The sequence below is a fragment of the Arachis stenosperma genome, chromosome 4, assembly GCF_014773155.1.
Source record: "Arachis stenosperma cultivar V10309 chromosome 4, arast.V10309.gnm1.PFL2, whole genome shotgun sequence".
Lineage (NCBI taxonomy): Eukaryota > Viridiplantae > Streptophyta > Magnoliopsida > Fabales > Fabaceae > Arachis > Arachis stenosperma.
Genome location: NC_080380.1, coordinates 27,641,397 through 27,661,055, shown reverse-complemented (window position 1 = coordinate 27,661,055; position 19,659 = coordinate 27,641,397). Strand labels below are relative to the sequence as shown.

Below are 19,659 nucleotides of genomic sequence, written 5' to 3'. Positions count from 1 at the left end.
AAAATGGAGTTTAGATTTGTGACGTATTAGTCTTTGACCAGTTAGAAAATATCATGAATAACCAAAATCTTTTTTGAATTAGTTGATATCGCTATTTTGGAATCATATGGTATTGGAACTCAATTTTGATTAAAATATACGTGAACTATCGCAAAAAACAAAAAATTATGTATGTGAACTTCTAAACCTGCCCTAGGTATGTTTTAAGGATACTGAAAATAATAATTAAATATAAAGATCAATCGTTATTATGCTAGATACTCTAAATGAGTTGGGATTTACATGTTACCCTAATATGACAAGGTTAAGACTTATATATAATTGTGAGTTGATAGTTAAAAACTATTAGAATATATATCTTAGGAAATAAACAAGCTAAACTGCTGCCGTGCATATCATTAAAGTGTTAAATAGCTAATGATATATTTTCCTAATCATTTTTCTTTTACTATCAAATGTTGTATTTTCTTGTTTAGTTTAAAATTTTGAATTTATCTTATTTTATTTACAGTATAATCCTAAGACAACTTGCTCGTACAAGTTCCAACTTCCAACCCCATCAATTGGCTAATCATTGCCTCGAGTTCCTATAATATTAGGGGTAGTAAACATGTAAACAAGTTAAGGAGTAAAGGTTTTATTTTAAGAGAAATTATATTTATATTTTTTTAATATGTTTTGAGTGTACACTTTTCTCTTTGATATCAAAAAATAATTTCTTTTGCATTTTCACAATTCTTAACTTTTACTTCAAATAATTAAAAAATATTATATAAAAGTGATGCATATAACATTTTCCTTCCATAATTACACTATCACATCATGTTAAATAATAATAACTTATAGCATTATGAACTATTATTGCATATGATTGATGTCATAAAACATGTTATGCTACATGAGTTTGTATTTTTCGTTTCAGTTTTGATTCCCTTTATTAATCACACAGGTAGCTACAAACTTTTACAAAATAGATAGTAGGTAGATAGATGCTACTAATTAATTAATCACAAAATACAAAAATGAGCGAGTTGAAGAAGACTCGTGCATAGGTTGCCAGCATATGTTGAATCTAATAAAATAATCAGGGGCGGAGGCAGGTACCAGAAAGGGGACAATGACCCTCCTAATTTTAATTTTTTACATATAAATTATATATAAATTTTAATTTAGTCTCCCTTAAAATTTTATTTTAGTCTTATTTTATTGTGTAAATATTTTTTATTCCCTTTAATATTTCATCTAGCTCCGCTCCTGATAATAAGAGCATAAGTTGTTAATATATGTGTACCAATAAGAATATTTAGCTTTAGATAATTTTTTGTGACTTAGTTTCTATTATCTATATCTTAGTATTGTTATAATAAGTTACTAACCACAATTACCTTCATAAAGTTTATAAATCAGAAGTTCAGTTTTGCGTCAATAAAATTTTCTTAGATAGAGTTGAAAGTATATAGACCGTCATCATGATGTAATATGTACGTGAGATCATAGAAATTAAATGTTAAATCATAAACTACTACTTAAGCTTAATTAATTAATAACGTAACTAGTTAGTCAACAATTTATTTGTGATAGTTAATCACAATAGAATGTTAATTTGCTTAGCTGTCAAATGTGCTCAATACGATTATTTCTTAGATATATAGAATGTTGGAATAAAGTAGCCGTAGTCATGATGTAATAATATCGGACATGAGAGAAATGTCAATAAACCATGCACTTAAAAACTATAAACTCACGTTTTTTTTATTGTTATTCTGAGAACAAACTCATACTCTTTGTAAGTATATAGGTGCTCTTTTTGACTTATTATGATTTTAAGAAGTAGGAAAACTTGTGGCTTGAAATTGCTCCTTGGAAGATGGCCATTTTATAATGCTGGAGAACTCTAATTTAAACTTTATTTTATAATTTATTTCATGTACTGTTCAACATTCAATAAAGAAATGAAGACATTATTCCAATATCATGAACATTCTAACTCAAGACTCGCTCATGCATGACAAAAAAAGGCAGTAATATATACCTAGGCATCGAAAGACCTAATATAACAAATAAGATTGGTCGATGAGATAAAGATTTTAACAATCATGCTATGCTAGGTATAAAAAAATATTAGCCACCACTCAATTATCGTGTATAAAATTAAAATATGTATTTACGTATTTAGTATTTCATAATTTTTTTATTATATTACTGTAAATATGTTTGATTATTCTATTATATGACAGATTTAATTAATTCGATAATAAATTATTTAAATAAATAAATAAATATGTAAATAAATATATGTAAATATATATAAATATACATAAATATTTAGGGAATAATTTTTAATATACATGAAGTTATCTCGGGTTTGAGTTCTTAAAATGGAAAAGTTTAAATTTTCTAATAATAATACATACACAAGGGGTAACCTAACCATGATCACTATTATTTTTCCCCTCTTTGTGCCTTTATTAGTTTACTATATATATATATATATATATATATATATATATATATATATATATATATATATATATATATATATATATATATATATATATATATATATATATATATATATATGATTGATGCATATGTTAGAAATATAATTATTTATATTACATTCTCTTATCAGTTTACGTTTTTGAAAAAAATGGCATCATCAGAAACGTATTTATATATACATTGTTATGGAGACAAGTGCCCCATTATAATTTGAAACTTTTTTAATAGTATATGATAATAATATTTATTTGTCCCTATTAAATTGTTAAATTTGATTCCTACTAATTTTTTATTTAATTTTTAGTACTTAATATTCAATTTAAGAATTTCATATTAGATGTCTATTAGAATAATCAATTCTCAATTTAAATGAGTTTAGTGTTTTTTTCTAAAAATCGATTCAAAAGGGTATTATTTATCTTCTTTTTAAATTAGCTTTAATTTTTCTCATAGCGATTGAATTATTTAAAATAACTTTCTCAATTATAAATATCAGTAAAAATTGGCTTCTAATTGTATAAGAAATAAATTTCTAAATATTTGTTTATATATATATATATATATATATATATATATATATATATATATAAAGAAATATTTTGATTATATTATTAAGAAAAAAATTACTCAATTTTTTCAAAATATAAAACCTATAAAATAGAATTATAAGTTATTTATTATTATTTAAATTACTATTTTAATTGTTTAATTTGTAAATTAGATATTTCGAAGACTAGTTATATTTTATAATAACAAAATATAATAACAACAATAATCATGCTATATATACAAAAAAAATAACCACTCATAAATAATCATGCTATATATACAAAAAAAAAAAAAACCACTAGTATATAATACATATTAAAATATAAAATACACATTAAAAATAAGTTAAACAACATATGTATTTATACACAAATATATATATATATATATATATATATATATATATATATATATAAAATAGTTAATGGATTATTTGATAACTGATTTTTATGTTCACATAATATTTTTATTACAAAAATTATGTTACGGCCCGGCCCAGAACCAGCTTTGGGCCGACCCGACCCGAGCAGTACCCGACCCGGACACGCGCCCTCCAACCGACCCGGACACGCGTCCTGTACGGTTCACACGCGGCTGCAGGACAGCGTCCTTGGGAATATGGGCCTGTCCCATAAGGGGCCCACTACTGACATGTATATAAGGGGAAGATTGGCTCTTCCCCCGAGGTACGTCACTTTCTACATCACTCCCCCTGCTTGTACGATTTCTGACTTGAGCGTCGGAGTGTCTTTGCAGGTGGCACCCCCCCCTCGTCCGTTCACCAACTCAAGTGCTCGCCAGCTCGGCAGACCCTCGATCAGCGCACCCAGGACTAAGACACCCTCATCTATCCACCTTTGCATCTTCTGTCCACCCGACCTGTTCAGGAGCCGACCAACGAACATTGGCGCCGTCTGTGGGGACGTCTAAATGGAAGCTGTACTGGGTCTTGGCGACCAAGGCCGGGCTGCCGGAGCGGAGGGGGCAGCCTCCGTCGCCTCGCAAGGGGGGCGGCGAAGGTCCCCCCATCGACGCACGGGGACACGACCATTCGGAGGAACAGGCGGCGATAGCGCCATAATAATGCAAGAGCTGCGCCACCGAGTCCAGAACCTGGAGCGGCAGCTTGCCGACAGGGAGCGGGACGGACGCTCTACCGATCCGAGCTATACCCCGTCTCCCGGAAGCGAGGAGGAAGACTCTTACCGAAGCCGCCCGCGGACGGAGGCAGAGAGTTCGCGGGAGGAGTCACCCATAATGAGGAGACGAAATGACACGATCATCTACTCCCGAGGCAGACCGACCCATCGAGCGACAAGAGGTCGCGAAGACGGAAGAACACGACAACCTGTGATAATGGGCGCCACCCCGTTCCACCGATCTATCCTCGAGGTCCGGCTGCCGAAACACTTCGACAAGCCAACGGACATGAGGTACGACGGAACTCAAGACCCTCTAGAACACCTGACGGCCTTCGAGGCCAGGATGAATCTAGAGGGAGTAGGCGACGAAGTGAGATGCCGTGCCTTCCCGGTGACCTTAGCAGGACCAGCGATCAAATGGTTTAACGGCCTCCCTCAAGGTTCTATCTACAATTTCTCAGACATCAGCCGCGCATTTCTGGCTCAATTCACAACGCGAATAGCAAAGGCCAAGCATCCTATCAACCTTCTCGGGGTAACCCAAAGACAGAGAGAGCCGACCAGGAGGTACTTAGATCGGTTCAACGACGAATGCTTGGAAATCGACGGCTTAACCGATTCGGTGGCCAGTCTCTGCCTGACGAACGGCCTCCTTAACGAGAACTTCCGAAAGCACCTTACAACGAAATCGGTTTGGACGATGCATGAAATCCAAACAGTGGCCAAAGAATACATAAACGATGAAGAAGTCAGCCGAGTCGTGGCTGCCAATAAGCGGCAGTCTGGTTACGGCCAGGCTCGTCAGTTCGGTGGCGACGGGGAGAGGGCGAAAGAAAAGGCCAGGGAGGAGGCGCCAAACAAAGCACCTAGACCGTTCCCTCGAGTGGGGAAATTTACTAACTACACTCCACTCACCCTCCCCATCATGGAAGTCTACCAACAAATTGCGGAGAAAGGAATTCTCCCGAAGCCCCGACCACTCAAGGACCGCACAGGCGGAAACAAGAACCTTTATTGTGATTACCATAAGGGATATGGCCACCAAACGCAGGACTGTTTCGACTTGAAGGATGCATTAGAGCAAGCGATAAGGGAAGGAAAGCTGGCAGCGTTCTCCCATCTCATCAGGGAGCCGAGAAGGCGTTATCGCGACCAGGACGAGGAAGGCAAGACACGCCCGGTCAAGCGGCGACAAGAGCCTGAAGACAGAGACCACGGCCTCACGGTGATAAACGTGGTAACGGCAAAGAACACTGCACCAAAATCCCGGTCGGCACACAAGAAAGACGCCAAGGTTCTGGCGATCTCATCTTCACCAGTGCAGAGTACCAAAAAACCCCCGTCCATTTCTTTCGGCCCAGAAGATCAATGGTTCAGCGACGCCCCGGAAAATCCTCCCATGGTCATCACGGCCAGAGTAGGAACCGGCCTCGTCAAACGGATCCTTGTCGACACTGGGGCCGACTCAAACATCATGTTCCGAAACGTGTTCGACGCACTGGGGCTGAAGGATGCCGACCTGACGACCCACCAGCACGGGGTTATCGGGTTAGGCGACCACTTCATCAAACCAGACGGAGTCATTTCCCTACCGATCTCGGTAGGACAGATGCAAGGCCGAAGGTCGGCGATGGCCGAATTCGTGATCCTCCGAGACTCCACAGCCTACAATATCATCTTGGGAAGGAAGACAATCAATGATTTTGAGGCCATAATCAACACCAAGCTACTAGTTATGAAGTTCGTCACCGATGATGGATCCATAGGGACCATAAGAGGAGACCTCGAGACGGCGGTCGCCTGCGACAACGCCAGCCTTTCCCTCAGAAAGAAGTCCAAGGAAGCATCCGGCGTATTCCTAGCCGACCTCGATGCCAGAGTAGAGGACAACCCGAGGCCGGAACCAGAAGGGGACCTGGAGAAATTTAGCATCGGTGACGAAGGGGAAAGATTCACATTCGTTAACAAGAACCTCCCGCATGAGTTGAAGGAGCCTTTGATTGAAATGATAAGGGCCAACAAGGACCTGTTCGCATGGACGCCAGCCGACATGCCGGGCATTGATCCACAAATCATTTCACACCACCTAGCCGTCAAGCCGGAAGCACGCCCAGTGGCTCAACGAAGAAGAAAGATGTCGGCGGAGAGAGCAAAGGAGGTAGCCAAGCAAACGGCCGGCCTCCTAGAAGCAGGCTTCATACGAGAAGTGGACTACTCGACGTGGCTCTCAAATGTGGTATTGGTGAAAAAACACAATGGCAGATGGAGAATGTGCGTAGACTACTCTGACCTTAACAAAGCATGCCCCAAAGATTGCTTCCCTCTCCCCAACATAGATGCACTCGTCGACGCTGCGGCGGGGTACCGGTATCTGAGTTTCATGGACGCCTACTCCGGTTACAATCAGATACCGATGCACCGACCAGACGAAGACAAAACGGCGTTCATAACGCCAGGAGGAACTTTCTGCTACAAGGTAATGCCGTTTGGCTTGAAAAATGCAGGGGCGACATATCAAAGGCTGATGAACAGGATATTCCACGACCTCATAGGGAAAACGGTCGAAGTTTACGTGGACGACATCCTGGCAAAAACGACACGACCTGACGACCTCCTAAACGACCTGGCAAGTGTGTTTGCGTCCCTCCGTCAACATGGTATGAGGCTGAACCCCCTCAAGTGCGCCTTCGCCATGGAAGCCGGCAAGTTCCTAGGATTTATGATAACTCAGAGAGGGGTAGAAGCCAACCCGGAGAAATGCCAGGCAATACTTCAGATGAAGAGCCCGGGCTGTGTCAAGGACGTCCAGAGGTTGGCAGGGCGATTGACATCGCTTTCCCGGTTTCTCGGGGCCTCGGCGACAAAGGCCCTGCCATTCTTCAACCTCATGAAGAAAGGGATGGCGTTTGAGTGGACACCCGCGTGCGAAGAAGCCTTTCAACACTTCAAGGAAATCCTAGCGGCACCTCCCGTTCTCGGGAAGCCAAGGGACGGGGAACCACTGTACCTATACCTCGCTATAACAAGCGAAGCCCTGGCCGCAGTACTAGTGCGGGAGGACGGGAGGACCCAACAACCAGTCTACTTCATAAGCAGGGCCCTACAAGGAGCAGAGTTAAGATATAGCAAGTTGGAAAAGCTAGCCTTAGCACTCCTAACTTCCTCGAGAAGGTTAAAACAGTACTTCCAGAGTCACCAAGTGGTCGTCAGAACGGACCAAGGGATCCGACAAGTTCTCCAAAAACCCGACCTGGCGGGAAGAATGATGACTTGGTCCATCGAACTCTCTCAATATGACATACGGTATGAGCCCCGGCAAGCCATCAAGGCGCAGGCGATGGCGGATTTTTTGGTTGAAGTAACAGGAGACCCAGGCGAAGACATGGGTACACGGTGGAAGCTCCATGTGGACGGAGCCTCCAACCAGACCTTCGGAGGAGCCGGGATCATCCTAGAAAGTCCAAACGGGGTCGTATACGAACAATCGGTCAGATTCGAGTTCCCCATCTCGAACAACCAAGCAGAATACGAAGCCCTCATAGGAGGCTTGACCCTAGCAACAGAGGTCGGCGCAAAAAGGCTGGAAGTATGCAGCGATTCCCAAGTCGTCACTTCCCAAGTAAACGGCAGCTATCAAGCCAAGGACCCCTTGTTACAGAAGTACTTGGAAAAGGTCAAAAGCTTGAGCCAAAAGTTCGACGAGGTCACGGTCCAGCATGTACCCAGAGAAAGAAACACACGAGCAGACCTCCTATCAAAATTAGCCAGCACGAAGCCAGGGGAGGGAAACCGGTCTCTCATCCAAGGCATGACAAGGGAACCTGCAATTGCACTACACATAACAACCCTAAGTCCTTCATGGCTAGACCCCATCACCAACTACCTAGAACACGGCCAAGTCCCTGGTGACGAAAAGGATGCGGTGAAATTAAGGAGAGAAGCGGCCAAATACGCCGTCATCCAAGGACAGCTGTTCAGAAAAGGGCTCAGCCAGCCCCTACTGAAGTGCCTACACCCCGACCAAACGGACTACGTCCTCAGGGAAGTCCACGAGGGCTGCTGTGGGCACCACATCGGAGGAAAAGCCCTAGCAAGGAAGTTGATCCGAGCTGGGTACTACTGGCCGTCGATGATGGCAGATTCCAAAGAGTTTGTCAAAAAGTGCATAAAGTGCCAACAGAACGCCAACTTTGCCAAGGCACCGGCAAACGAGTTGAGCTTGCTGACGACCTCCCGGCCATTCGCTCAATGGGGAATCGACCTCTTAGGGCCCTTCCCTGTCGGCCCTGGGCAGGTCAAATATCTCATAGTGGCAATTGATTACTATACCAAATGGATAGAAGCCGAACCATTGGCTAGCATATCCTCAGCCAATTGCAGAAAATTCATGTGGAGGCAGGTGATAACACGGTTCGGGATACCAGAAGTCGTCATCTCGGACAACGGCACACAATTTGCTGACAAAAAGTTCACAGAATTTCTCAACGGCCTAGGTATAAGGCAAAGGTTCTCTTCGGTAGAACACCCTCGGACGAACGGACAAGTGGAGTCCGCCAACAAGGTTATCCTCTTAGGGCTAAAGAAGAGGTTGGACAACAAAAAGGGTGCTTGGGCCGACGAGCTAGCATCGGTCCTCTGGTCTTATCGAACAACCGAGCAATCCTCCACCAAGGAAACCCCTTTCCGACTAACGTACGGGGTGGATGCAGTAATACCCGTGGAGATCGGTGAACCAAGCCCGCGATTACTTTTGAAGGGAGTAGAGGAAACTGTAGAAAAGGACCTGATAGAGGAAGCCCGAGAAATGGCCCACTTGACAGAAACGGCGCTAAAACAAAGAGTGGCGCTCCGCTACAACACTAAAGTGCTCAAGAGGGAATTCGGGGCAAACGACCTCGTCTGAGGCGAAATGATATCGGCCTGCCGACCCCAGGAGAAGGCAAGCTAGCGGCCAACTGGGAAGGCCCATATAGAATCAAGAAAGTGATGGGAAAAGGGGCCTTTAAGTTAGAAAGGCTCGATGGCAAGGAGGTCCCGAGAACATGGAACGCGGACAACCTTAGAAGATTCTACTCCTAGAGGACGCAGCAACCTGCCGGCTAATCTAGCTAAGTAGTTAACTTGCCATTTGAATTTCATAGTAACTTTCAAGTCTTTTACGTGGATACCGAATAAGATACACTCGTGCAAATTCTCCATTCTATTTTACCTCCGTTTTTCAGATAAATCATCTTGTCGTGACTAGCAACGACACCTAACCCGGGACTGATCACCCCGGGAGGTCATCAACTACCGTTGTAACGAGCAACTACACGAGAGCCCACGGGCCGCCGATATAAACAACTATAAACCAAAAACGGTTACTAAAAACGATAACACGATCGGACGAGTAAGAAAAACGTCATCGCGACAACACGAGCAAGCGGCCAAAGAGTCATTGTTCACAAAGCCAAAATTAAAACGGCTAAGATTAAACTGTTCGTAAGCCAAAACGGCTAAAAACAACTGTCTACAAGCCAAAACAAAACGGCTAAACAAAAACGATGAAACAAAGAGTTCATTTCTTCGGAACATCAACAACCTGGCCATCCTTAATAATCTTAAAAACGCCAATTGCCGACGTGTCGAACTCAGGGGCAACAATTTTAATTTGAGCCTTCAGGGCCTCCTCGGTGCCCAAAATCGCGCCTTTACCCTGTTTGACGACGTCTTTATACTTGGCCTTCCACGTTGCCAGATCGGCCTCCACGGCCTGCTTCTCCTTCTCGACTTCGGCCGTACGCTTCCGCGCCTCGCCGACCTGTTTCTCCAGAGCCATCTCACGCTCGACCAGACGTTCAATCGTCGCGTCCGACTCTTTCTATTTTTTCTCAGCAGCTGTTAACTTTTGTTCGGCGGAGGTAGCTTTCTGCTCAGCGGTGGTAGCCTTCTTCTCGGCGGCGTCCAACTTCTCCGAAGATTGAGTCAACTGCTGCCGGAGAGTTTCCACTTCACTTTTCAATTCATTGTTGGCCTTCCCAGCGGAGTCCAATTTCCGACGGAGAGACTCCATCCCGGACAGCTCAAACTCGGCCTTCCGGGCTATCACGGCGCCGCGCAGAAGAGTTCGGTACATCCACCTCGCCTGCCCGGCAAGGGAAGACTCATGGAAGTACTCCTCAGTGCCAGGAATGAGTTGGGTATCTATAAAGTTACTTGCATCAAAATTCCTCTCCATGACGGTGAGGACCCCCTCGGGACTAGAAGACGCCGGCCTCTTCCTTTTAGGGGTAGGGACGACCACCTCCACGTCATCATCAGGAGCGGACGTCGAACCCCCTTGACCTACCACTTCGCGAGGGGGAGAGTCATGAACCGTTTTCCCGACCTCGACCTGGGCGGCTTGCGTTGAGGTCCCGGTCCCCCCAACAACGGCCTCCTGCCCTGAAGAAGTTTTGTCCTCTGGGGGAGCTGCGGACGTCTCAGCAACAGATTGATCATTATCCTCTTCATCATCACCACCACCAAGGAAAGTCTGAAACAGGTCGGGAAGACCAGTCACTGACGCAGACATATCCACTGCAGGAAAACAAAGGAGGTCGGTTAATCGTCACATAATACCAACAAAAGGGAAAAAAGATAAAGGGAAAAGTGAAAAGCATCTCACAAATATAGTTACGGCCGGACTCCCGATCACCCATAAGGAGATGGGGATTTACAGGGTTCTTCCCAAAAACCGCGTTTAGCACCTCGGCAATCTGCTGATCTACTGCCGACATGTTTTTATAAACCACCTTAATAAAACTATTGGCTCCCGCCCCGAAGCTCCAATAAGTCGGGATGAGCCGTGCCCCCTCCAGAGACAACCAAAAGGGGTGACGATCTTTGGCCGGGCGGACCTTAAAATACTTGTCCTTAAACCCATGGTAAGAATCTTCGAACAAGCCGAAAATCTTCCGACCCTGAGCAGCCCGGAAGGACATGAACCCTTTCCTATGTTTCCCCTCCTTGGAAGGGTTTGTGAGGGTGAAGAAAAAGAGGAAGACATCTACGGACACCGGCAGGTCGAGATATTCACAGACCATCTCGAAACAGCGGATAGAAGCCCAACTGTTCGGATGCAACTGCGACGGTGACACGGAGATTCGGTTTAAGAGTGCCATCTGAAAGGCGGAGAACGGAATGCGGACCCCGAATTGAGTGAACATGGCTTTATAGAACCAAATCCAGTCGGCGACCTGGCGGGGTTGGAAGTTGATTTCGTACAAACGCTCGTGGGGAGCCGGGACGAAGACGTCGTAGTTGGCCTCCTCGTCAGTCCCGCCGCATAGATACCCGGCTTGTCGGAACTCGGTGAGCTCCTCTTCGCCCATTTGGTTGGGTGAATCCCTTACATCAGAGACGACCCAAGCATATTGGTCGTACGCCGCGGGGTTAACGGATGCCCGGGAGACCGTGCGAGCCATACCTACATGGGGGTACCATCCAGTTAGTCTAAGAGATCGGTTGCTCAAGCCGAACACACACACCGCCCTCACGACTTCCCGGCTAAGGCCAAGCAAGACTAAATGGCTAAGAGCGAGAAAAAACCTACCCTGGAATGGTACCTTTCCCCCTAACACGTCTACTCGCAACTAAGAGGCTACACGATAACTTCAAAGAACCAAACAACAAGCATACAGGAATAATGCATAAAAAGGGGATGATCCAAAAGTTACCTGAATCGATGAAAGGAAGATGAAGTTGAATCTGGGAAAATGCAAGAAACACGAACGGAGGCACCACAGCAAAGCCTTGTAGCAAGGAGGAAGAAGGGAGAATAAGGAGTGCGAGAAAAGTGCATAAAGTGCAGAAGTATCAAAACCACTCGTTTAAAAACTGCCTCCAGAGCGCGAAACGCCGGGGGGCAAAATGGTCTTTTCAAACGGGGTTTTTTACCCCATTATGAGCATTCAATGCTCGGCACAGGAAACGAAGCGATGAAACGGTTGTTTGAGCAACCAAGAGACGCGCGTTGGGGACACGTCCTCCCCACGAGCGACCGACCAGACGAGATGCGAGACGACACGCCATTGGTAGCTCCACGACTACCATTGGCGCGTGGGGGCACTATTACGGCCCGGCCCAGAACCAGCTTTGGGCCGACCCGACCCGAGCAGTACCCGACCCGGACACGCGCCCTCCAACCGACCCGGACACGCGTCCTGTACGGTTCACACGCGGCTGCAGGACAGCGTCCTTGGGAATATGGGCCTGTCCCATAAGGGGCCCACTACTGACATGTATATAAGGGGAAGATTGGCTCTTCCCCGAGGTACGTCACTTTCTACATCACTCCCCCTGCTTGTACGATTTCTGACTTGAGCGTCGGAGTGTCTTTGCAGGTGGCACCCCCCTCGTCCGTTCACCAACTCAAGTGCTCGCCAGCTCGGCAGACCCTCGATCAGCGCACCCAGGACTAAGACACCCTCATCTATCCACCTTTGCATCTTCTGTCCACCCGACCTGTTCAGGAGCCGACCAACGAACAAATTATTATTATTATATATATATTTTGTTGTCACTGTCAAAATTTTATGAATTTATCACTGGGTATCATTATATGATATATTTCTAATATATCCAAAAATTTAGAGTTAAATTCTTGGTAAATATAAAAAAAATCATAAGATAAATAAAAAGAAAAAAAAGACTTATAAAAAATTCAAATAAATCTAAAAAATATTGCCACACAATTGTATTGCATTAACGGACAATTAATCTCATAAAAACAATATTATTATCTTGGGTGATGCTAGTCTCAATCGTCATCTCACATTTACTAGGCCAACGAAGGTTATTCTTGGTTTTTGGCTAGATATAATCCTATATATGTTTTTAATAATTGGATTTGGACATGGAAGTTGTGTTTTCCTTAGAAGATTCGTCTATTCGTGTGGTTTTGCATTCATCAAGAGTTGCCAAAAAAGCATCGTGGGCTTATATGAATTAACCAATAGGAAGTATTTCGAGTATACATGTCTTTAGTCATTGTCTTAATTTTTGAGTATCTAAAATACATTCTAATAAATAAGCTAGCCCTCATTGTTTTGTTTGTTTTTTCGGTTGGGTAATGACGCATTAATTTTCAGTTATTTTTGCATTGCCCTGAATAATTGGAGCATGGTGGACCTAAATAACGTGGATGAATCCAATATGGACGTAAAAGCATGTACATTCCCTATTGACTTACGTGCATTATTGCATTATATTCATATGTATGTATCACCAAAAATGTCCACAGAAAACGAACTCAAAAGTCACAACCACAACGTACATAATCAATCATATATCAATCAACAATGCTATGGTTAGTTATAATTGTTGTGCAGAGAGAAGACTAGTACTATAAAGAAATTAGAAAGAGTCAGAATGAATTTCATGGGCACAAAAGTGCAAAATAGCTGCCAATTATTATATTTCAAAAATTCCACCACCTTCAATTCCGAGTTGTTGTCACAACTCACAAAGTGATCCTCCACGTCCACACATTTATTTATCCATGTGTATGTACATCTCTTTCCCTTCTTCAACTCCAATTGGTTGTATCATTTTGAATAGGAGCCATCAGCCATGCATCTCCTTCTTCTCCAATTACTAAAATAACAAATGCTATACTATTAGCAAAATTTATTATTCTTAACCAGTAATTAGTCAGTAATATTTAAAATATGAATTAAATATAATATTAAATTATTGACTAAAAATATAATTAATATAAATTAAAATTACTGACTTAAATTTTTTTACTAAAATAATATTCAAAGACTTAAATGATGATAGAAAAGATCAAGAAAGAAAAAAAGTCTCCTGAAAATAGTAAATATTTCGCATGTCATCCCTTGCGTTTGCTAGATTCTTAGTTGATATTTATGATTGAACGTTTTTTTCAAATATACTAATATTTCTTTTTTTTTTTGCGATCCTTTTTGTCTCTGCTAAAATATTTTACAAAAGTGATATATGCACAAAAAAATCATTTATCGAATCAATTATCATGTATTATGTATAAATATATGTGTTATTTAACTTATTTTTAACGTGTATTTTATATTTTGATATGTATTTTATATCGATAACTGATTTGGTGGTTAATTTTTAATGTACATGTATTATAATTGAATATTTTAAATACCATTAAAAATATAAAACAAATAAATATTTAATTTTCAACAATCAAATATAATGATAAGTAATTAATTTTGATTAAAAATTTATCTTTTATTTACTCAAAAATATATAACCTCCACTAGAATAATAGGAGAAATGATATATGTAAAGCTATCTAGTAAGAGAAGTTGGCAAATATGAGAGTGAGAAAAAAAATTAAATTTAAGCATGTAACTTTTCATGGCAATGCATAAACGACTAAATTTAAAACAAAATTCACGCATTTTAGACGGTAGTTTATTTATATAAAATTTGTTTAGACTCATTTTTATATATCAATTTCTAGCCCAATTAAAATTATCCTTAGTGTTATACACACGGTGAGTGTAAGAGTAAGTCTTTTTTATTATTTAAATCGTTGAATAATATCTTATACATCATGATTTTTTTGATTAAACTACTATTAAATTGAAATATTTTATCACAATATATATATATATATATATATATATATATATATATATAATATGTAAAATTAATAAAATTATTTGATATTATATCATTTTAAAATTTTTAATTTATGTTATGTATATAAAGAATATATAGAAATTAGGTTATACTTTACTCACATATTTATGAACGTTTAAATTGTTGCAATTTAAAGAATTTGATTATCAAGATTATATATAATTTAATGATTAAATTATTAATTATATTTGTAATGGATAAAATTATTTCACGGGAAAATCAATGAAACAATGGAATTTTTTCATGAGTACTTGAAGAGCACCTTTTTGGTTATCCAAACTGTTGTTGTAGTTTTGGGGAGTAGCTTTTATTTTATTTTATTAACATGACATTGTGTTGACAACAACAACAATTTAATTAGAGTATAAAAAAATATTACTAAAAGATTTTAGCTCTAATAAAAATATCCGTGAAAGATCAAAATAAAATAAAACACTTTTAAAAAAAATAAAAAATAACAAAAATAATAAGAAAATCATTTTCTATGAGAATCAAAAGAATTATATATTTGAAAAAATATATATATTTAATCTAATTTTTTGTGAAATATATATTGATAATTACTTAAAAGATATTCTGCTAAAAATTTGAAGTAAAATTTGACTTTCAGACATTCTTTTTAATTAATTTTCAGCTATTCACAAAAAGAAATTGTAAAACAATTCACTTAACATAAAATATCAAATTAAAAAAAATTATTTATCTAATTATATTTTATAACAAATTATATTAAAATTTGATTTCTAAAATTTTTTTGATAATATTATCTTATATTTGAATAGTTTTATCATATTTTAAAATTTTTAAAAATATTTTTGTCATTTTGATCATCTCTGTGAATATTTTTATCAATATTATATAAATCTTTCAAAAAAAATTTTAGACATAATATTTAATTGCTCTTTGATTCAACGTTAAAAACTTTTTAACAATGATAGATATTTGCAAGAATGACATTACAAAGACTTGGCAATCAATGAATACACTTAAAATATTAAGGCCTTCATTTTCGTATGTCCGTACTCCTTACGGTTTTTTAAGGCAAGATTTTCGAAGCAAAAATAGATAAAATCAACCGTAGAAATAAATTCGTATAAAATTAATTTTACGTAAAGTTGATATTTAAAAATTATTAAATAATTTAATATATTTAATTAAATTATTATTTAATAATTTTTAACTATTAATTTTATTAATTATTTTTTATATATAAATCATTTTTACATATGAGTTCATACAAATTTCTTTAACTTAATTTATTTCACGCGTCACTATCTTATTAATTCTTCAATCAACGTGTAAACTACTTTTTCGAAAGAATTTCGTTTCTTTTTTCGAATTTTCTTAGTGTTTTCGAATTACGTTTTCTTTTATCTCTGTGTTTCTCTTTGTTCGTTCCCATGCATTCTCTTTCTTCGTTTTTTTCGATTTCTTTTATTCTCTAGATTTTTAAAATCAAGCTCTAAAATCAGTTTTGAACACTTATCTCGTCGTTGTTAAATATAATGAATGATTTAAGTTCAAATTGTCAATTGAATCAGAACGAAGTGAATTATTTTGAATCCAATTAAGTGGCTGAGGTGTAGTTCGATTGTAGTTAATATTTTCGTTAGTAGTTTATGATTTGGTAGTGAATAATGTTGTTTTTGCTTGTGAAAATTGTTGTTCATCGTTGATGGTTTGAATTAAATGTAATGTAGGAATTCAGCATGAAAAAAAATCTTTTTGTATATTTGCAACAAATTTCGATAGATTATTTAAGACATTTATGTGTATTGTTTAAAAATTTTCGTGGATTTGTACTCATAAATTCTACATAATTCAAAACTCTTCTTCTTCCTCTTCCTTCATCTTCTGCTGCTTCTTTTTCTCTTTTTCATCATTATCACCATTTTCTTCTTGTTTTACTCTCTTAATAAGAATAAAAACAAAAAATCAAACAAAGAAAAAGAAAAAAACATAATACTGCAAGATTACTTGGAAAAAATGATGAACTTACATTTATTCAACTACAAGCTAAGAAAGAAAGAAATAAGAAAAAAAAAAAGAAAAAACGCAGAATTAAAGGAAACATTTTTGTGTAGTTGCAGCAAATTTCGGTGGATTGTTTAAGACATTATGTGTATTGTTTAAGAATTTTTAGTGGATTTGAACTAATAAATTTTGCATAATTTCAAATTCTTCCTCTTCTTCCTCCTCATCTTCTGTTGTTGCCTGTTCTTCATCTACTTATTTCACTTTTCAAAATTTTTTTTTCGAATTCAGCTTTAAAACTTCCTTCACTCTTCGCAACGATTTTGAGAGATTTTTGAGAGATTTTGCTTGTTGTTTAAATTTTGAGCGTTGCGGTTTCGATTGAGAGAAAAGAACCGTTTGCACTAGTCAAGAGTTAATCGAAGAAACGTGTATTTATACATCATCTAAACTGATAGTTGTTTTTGTTGGATTTAGACCAATTTGTATAAACTTGTTATTTATATGAAAACAACTGTACGTAATGTTTGGACATAATTTAAAATTTTTAGTTTGGATATACAATTAAATATTAAGATGAAAGAAATTAAAAAAAAAAACAAAATTAATATGTTTATTTTTTTTATTTTTTAAACTATCAAACATATTATGAATCTTTTAAAAAATTTAACAATTTTACAAAATTCTAAACAAATGAATTTAATAAAAAAAATAAATTTGTAAAAGAAAAAGTTATATCCCTTTCTAAAATTTCTTTGTACAAACACACTTGATTTAGTCAACCAACTGGGGGTAGTTTCATCGGAGTTGATACCACTTTAGTTAGGCGGTCAAATCCTGGTCTCTTAATATATTTAAAAAAAAATTACGAATGTAAGAATGTAGTATTTAATTTATTAAACAGGATAATAAAATTTCATATATATTTACATAATGAATATTTAAGTTTTAATATATGATATTATTAAAATGATTATTATTTTAAGTATTATTTATAAAAAATTTTACCCATTAGAATAAATATATGTGGTCAAGATTTAAATTAATTATATAAAATATAATAATATATGGTCAAATTAAAATTCATATGAGAAATAGAAGTACTTAATAAAAGTGTTTAAATAATTAGTTCTCTTTTAAATAAATAAAATTAAATAAAATAAAAAGCATAAACTTAATTCAGTCAACATCATCACGTGAAGTATTTGACAAGTGCAGAAAATGAAGAGAAAAGTCACACAAAAGACAAATAAACAAAAATTAAAAGTGCGGTTTCCCCCTGAACATCAAACCTCCAATATGAAGGGACAAACACATTTATTAATGACTAATGTAAACAACAAAAATATTATTATTATTATTATTATTATTATTATTATTATTATTCAAATATAATATTATTATAATTCAAAATGATATATTCTCGGTGTGTTATTAAACCCACAGAGAATATGTCATTCTGAATACGATAATAATTATATTTAAGAAATAATTTTTTTAGGAAAATAGAAAAGATAAGATTTTCCTCCCATGCTAATTAACGAAGGTTCTGCGCGCTCTAAGATTAGTATTTCCTTCTGTTCCTTTCTTCTTCTTCAAGAAGATCCTCCAAAACCTTATTGTCCAAACATTCAAGCTCAATAACTTCCCTACGTTGTTGTGCACTGGAAGAAGAAGAACTTGATCCAATGGAAGTAGAAGTAGAAGAATAATAAGAAGAAGAAGAAGAAGCTATAAATGGGAGATGAGAATGATATTCATCCGGAAAATTAAGGATGGCAAGGCCACCTCTCAAAGCAATGGCGGCTCGATCATAAGCTCTGGCGGCTTCCTCAGCCGTGTCGAATGTCCCAAGCCACATCCTTCCGGTAGGCTTCGATGGATCCCTTATCTCGGCTCCATACTTCCCCCACGGCCTCTTCCTCACGCCGCGGTACTTCGTTTCTTCGCCGCCGCCGGAATCTTTCTCTGGCCTATCCGCATCCGCCATGTAGCTACTCTTACAACTAACTAATTTTAATAAAAGAGAAAAACTTTGTGCTCCAATTTGGTAGGATCAAATGTTTATTGGATTTTAATAATAAATGTGAATCTGTATATATAGGTAGTGATGGCTTATGTATATATATATATGAGAAAACTATTATTGCGTCACGTTTTTGATGCAAGTGTTGCCATCATCAGAATAGAAAGATGACTATTGACTATATTCTTACAAGGTTTTCACTTTTTTGGCGAGAGAGTGTATAAATTCGATTCTTCGACAAGGGTACATAATAAGGCCAATAGGATTATTAATATTTGGTATTAACTGGAACAAAAATATGTGGGACAGGCAAATATATACAGATTTCCGTTACTTTAATTTTGATGTTCATTACACGTAGTTGGTAGGTAGCATTGATTGGCATGAATTTTCTGGATAATAATTTTCACATACTCTCTCATCCAGGATCCAGCAAATTTAATCTATATTTCAAGAATTTAATTATTTGTAAAATTTGAACCTAAGACAATTTAATTGTAGGGGTGTCAAACCGAGCTATCTGTTCTCGCCACTACGCCTGGGCCAGTCCGCCAAATTCAAACGGACTTAAACGGTTAAACCTCTAAACAAAATCTTAAATTTTTAAATCAGAATTTTAAACAAATTTTTAAATTAATAACTGTTAATACAAAATTTCGACTTCTTATAAAATTTGGCTACCATAGAATTGGGTGTCGATAGACTCATATGAATTGAGTCGAAAAGAATCTAGTTTAAAATCGGTTGATCATACGCAGTGAGTATTCGACCATAAAAAATAGAATGTGGAGTATGAGATAAATTGAGTAG

At 38.0% G+C, this 19,659-nt stretch overlaps 3 protein-coding genes across 3 annotated transcripts; 2 read left to right on the top strand and 1 right to left on the bottom strand.

The window, feature by feature from the left end:
- Nucleotides 1–3,981: 3,981 nt before the first annotated feature.
- On the top strand, nt 3,982–6,568 carry LOC130974816 (uncharacterized). The gene is made up of 2 exons (XM_057899662.1): nt 3,982–6,429; nt 6,530–6,568. Exons 1-2 carry the CDS (start codon nt 3,982–3,984, stop codon nt 6,566–6,568), a joined length of 2,487 nt encoding a protein of 828 aa, XP_057755645.1.
- Nucleotides 6,569–7,530: 962 nt separating this feature from the next.
- On the top strand, nt 7,531–9,096 carry LOC130974815 (uncharacterized). Its single transcript, XM_057899661.1, has 2 exons — nt 7,531–8,487; nt 8,593–9,096. The coding sequence occupies exons 1-2, from the start codon at nt 7,531–7,533 to the stop codon at nt 9,094–9,096; spliced, it is 1,461 nt and encodes a 486-aa protein (XP_057755644.1).
- A 9,007-nt stretch (nt 9,097–18,103) lies between these two features.
- Nucleotides 18,104–18,854, bottom strand: LOC130976750 (ethylene-responsive transcription factor ERF098-like). The gene has a single exon (XM_057901674.1). The coding sequence runs from the start codon at nt 18,811–18,813 to the stop codon at nt 18,388–18,390; it is 426 nt and encodes a 141-aa protein (XP_057757657.1). The 5' UTR covers nt 18,814–18,854; the 3' UTR covers nt 18,104–18,387.
- Between the last annotated feature and the right edge of the window lie 805 nt (nt 18,855–19,659).

Coding starts and splice junctions, on each gene's coding strand:
- LOC130974816 (XM_057899662.1), top strand. CDS start 3,982: ATGGAAGCTGTACTGGGTCTTGGCGACCAAGGCCGGGCTGCCGGAGCG. Junction 6,430..6,529: donor CGACGTGGCTCTCAAATGTG/GTATTGGTGAAA, acceptor TCCCCAACATAG/ATGCACTCGTCGACGCTGCG.
- LOC130974815 (XM_057899661.1), top strand. CDS start 7,531: ATGGCGGATTTTTTGGTTGAAGTAACAGGAGACCCAGGCGAAGACATG. Junction 8,488..8,592: donor TCCCTGTCGGCCCTGGGCAG/GTCAAATATCTC, acceptor ATGTGGAGGCAG/GTGATAACACGGTTCGGGAT.
- LOC130976750 (XM_057901674.1), bottom strand. CDS start 18,813: ATGGCGGATGCGGATAGGCCAGAGAAAGATTCCGGCGGCGGCGAAGAA.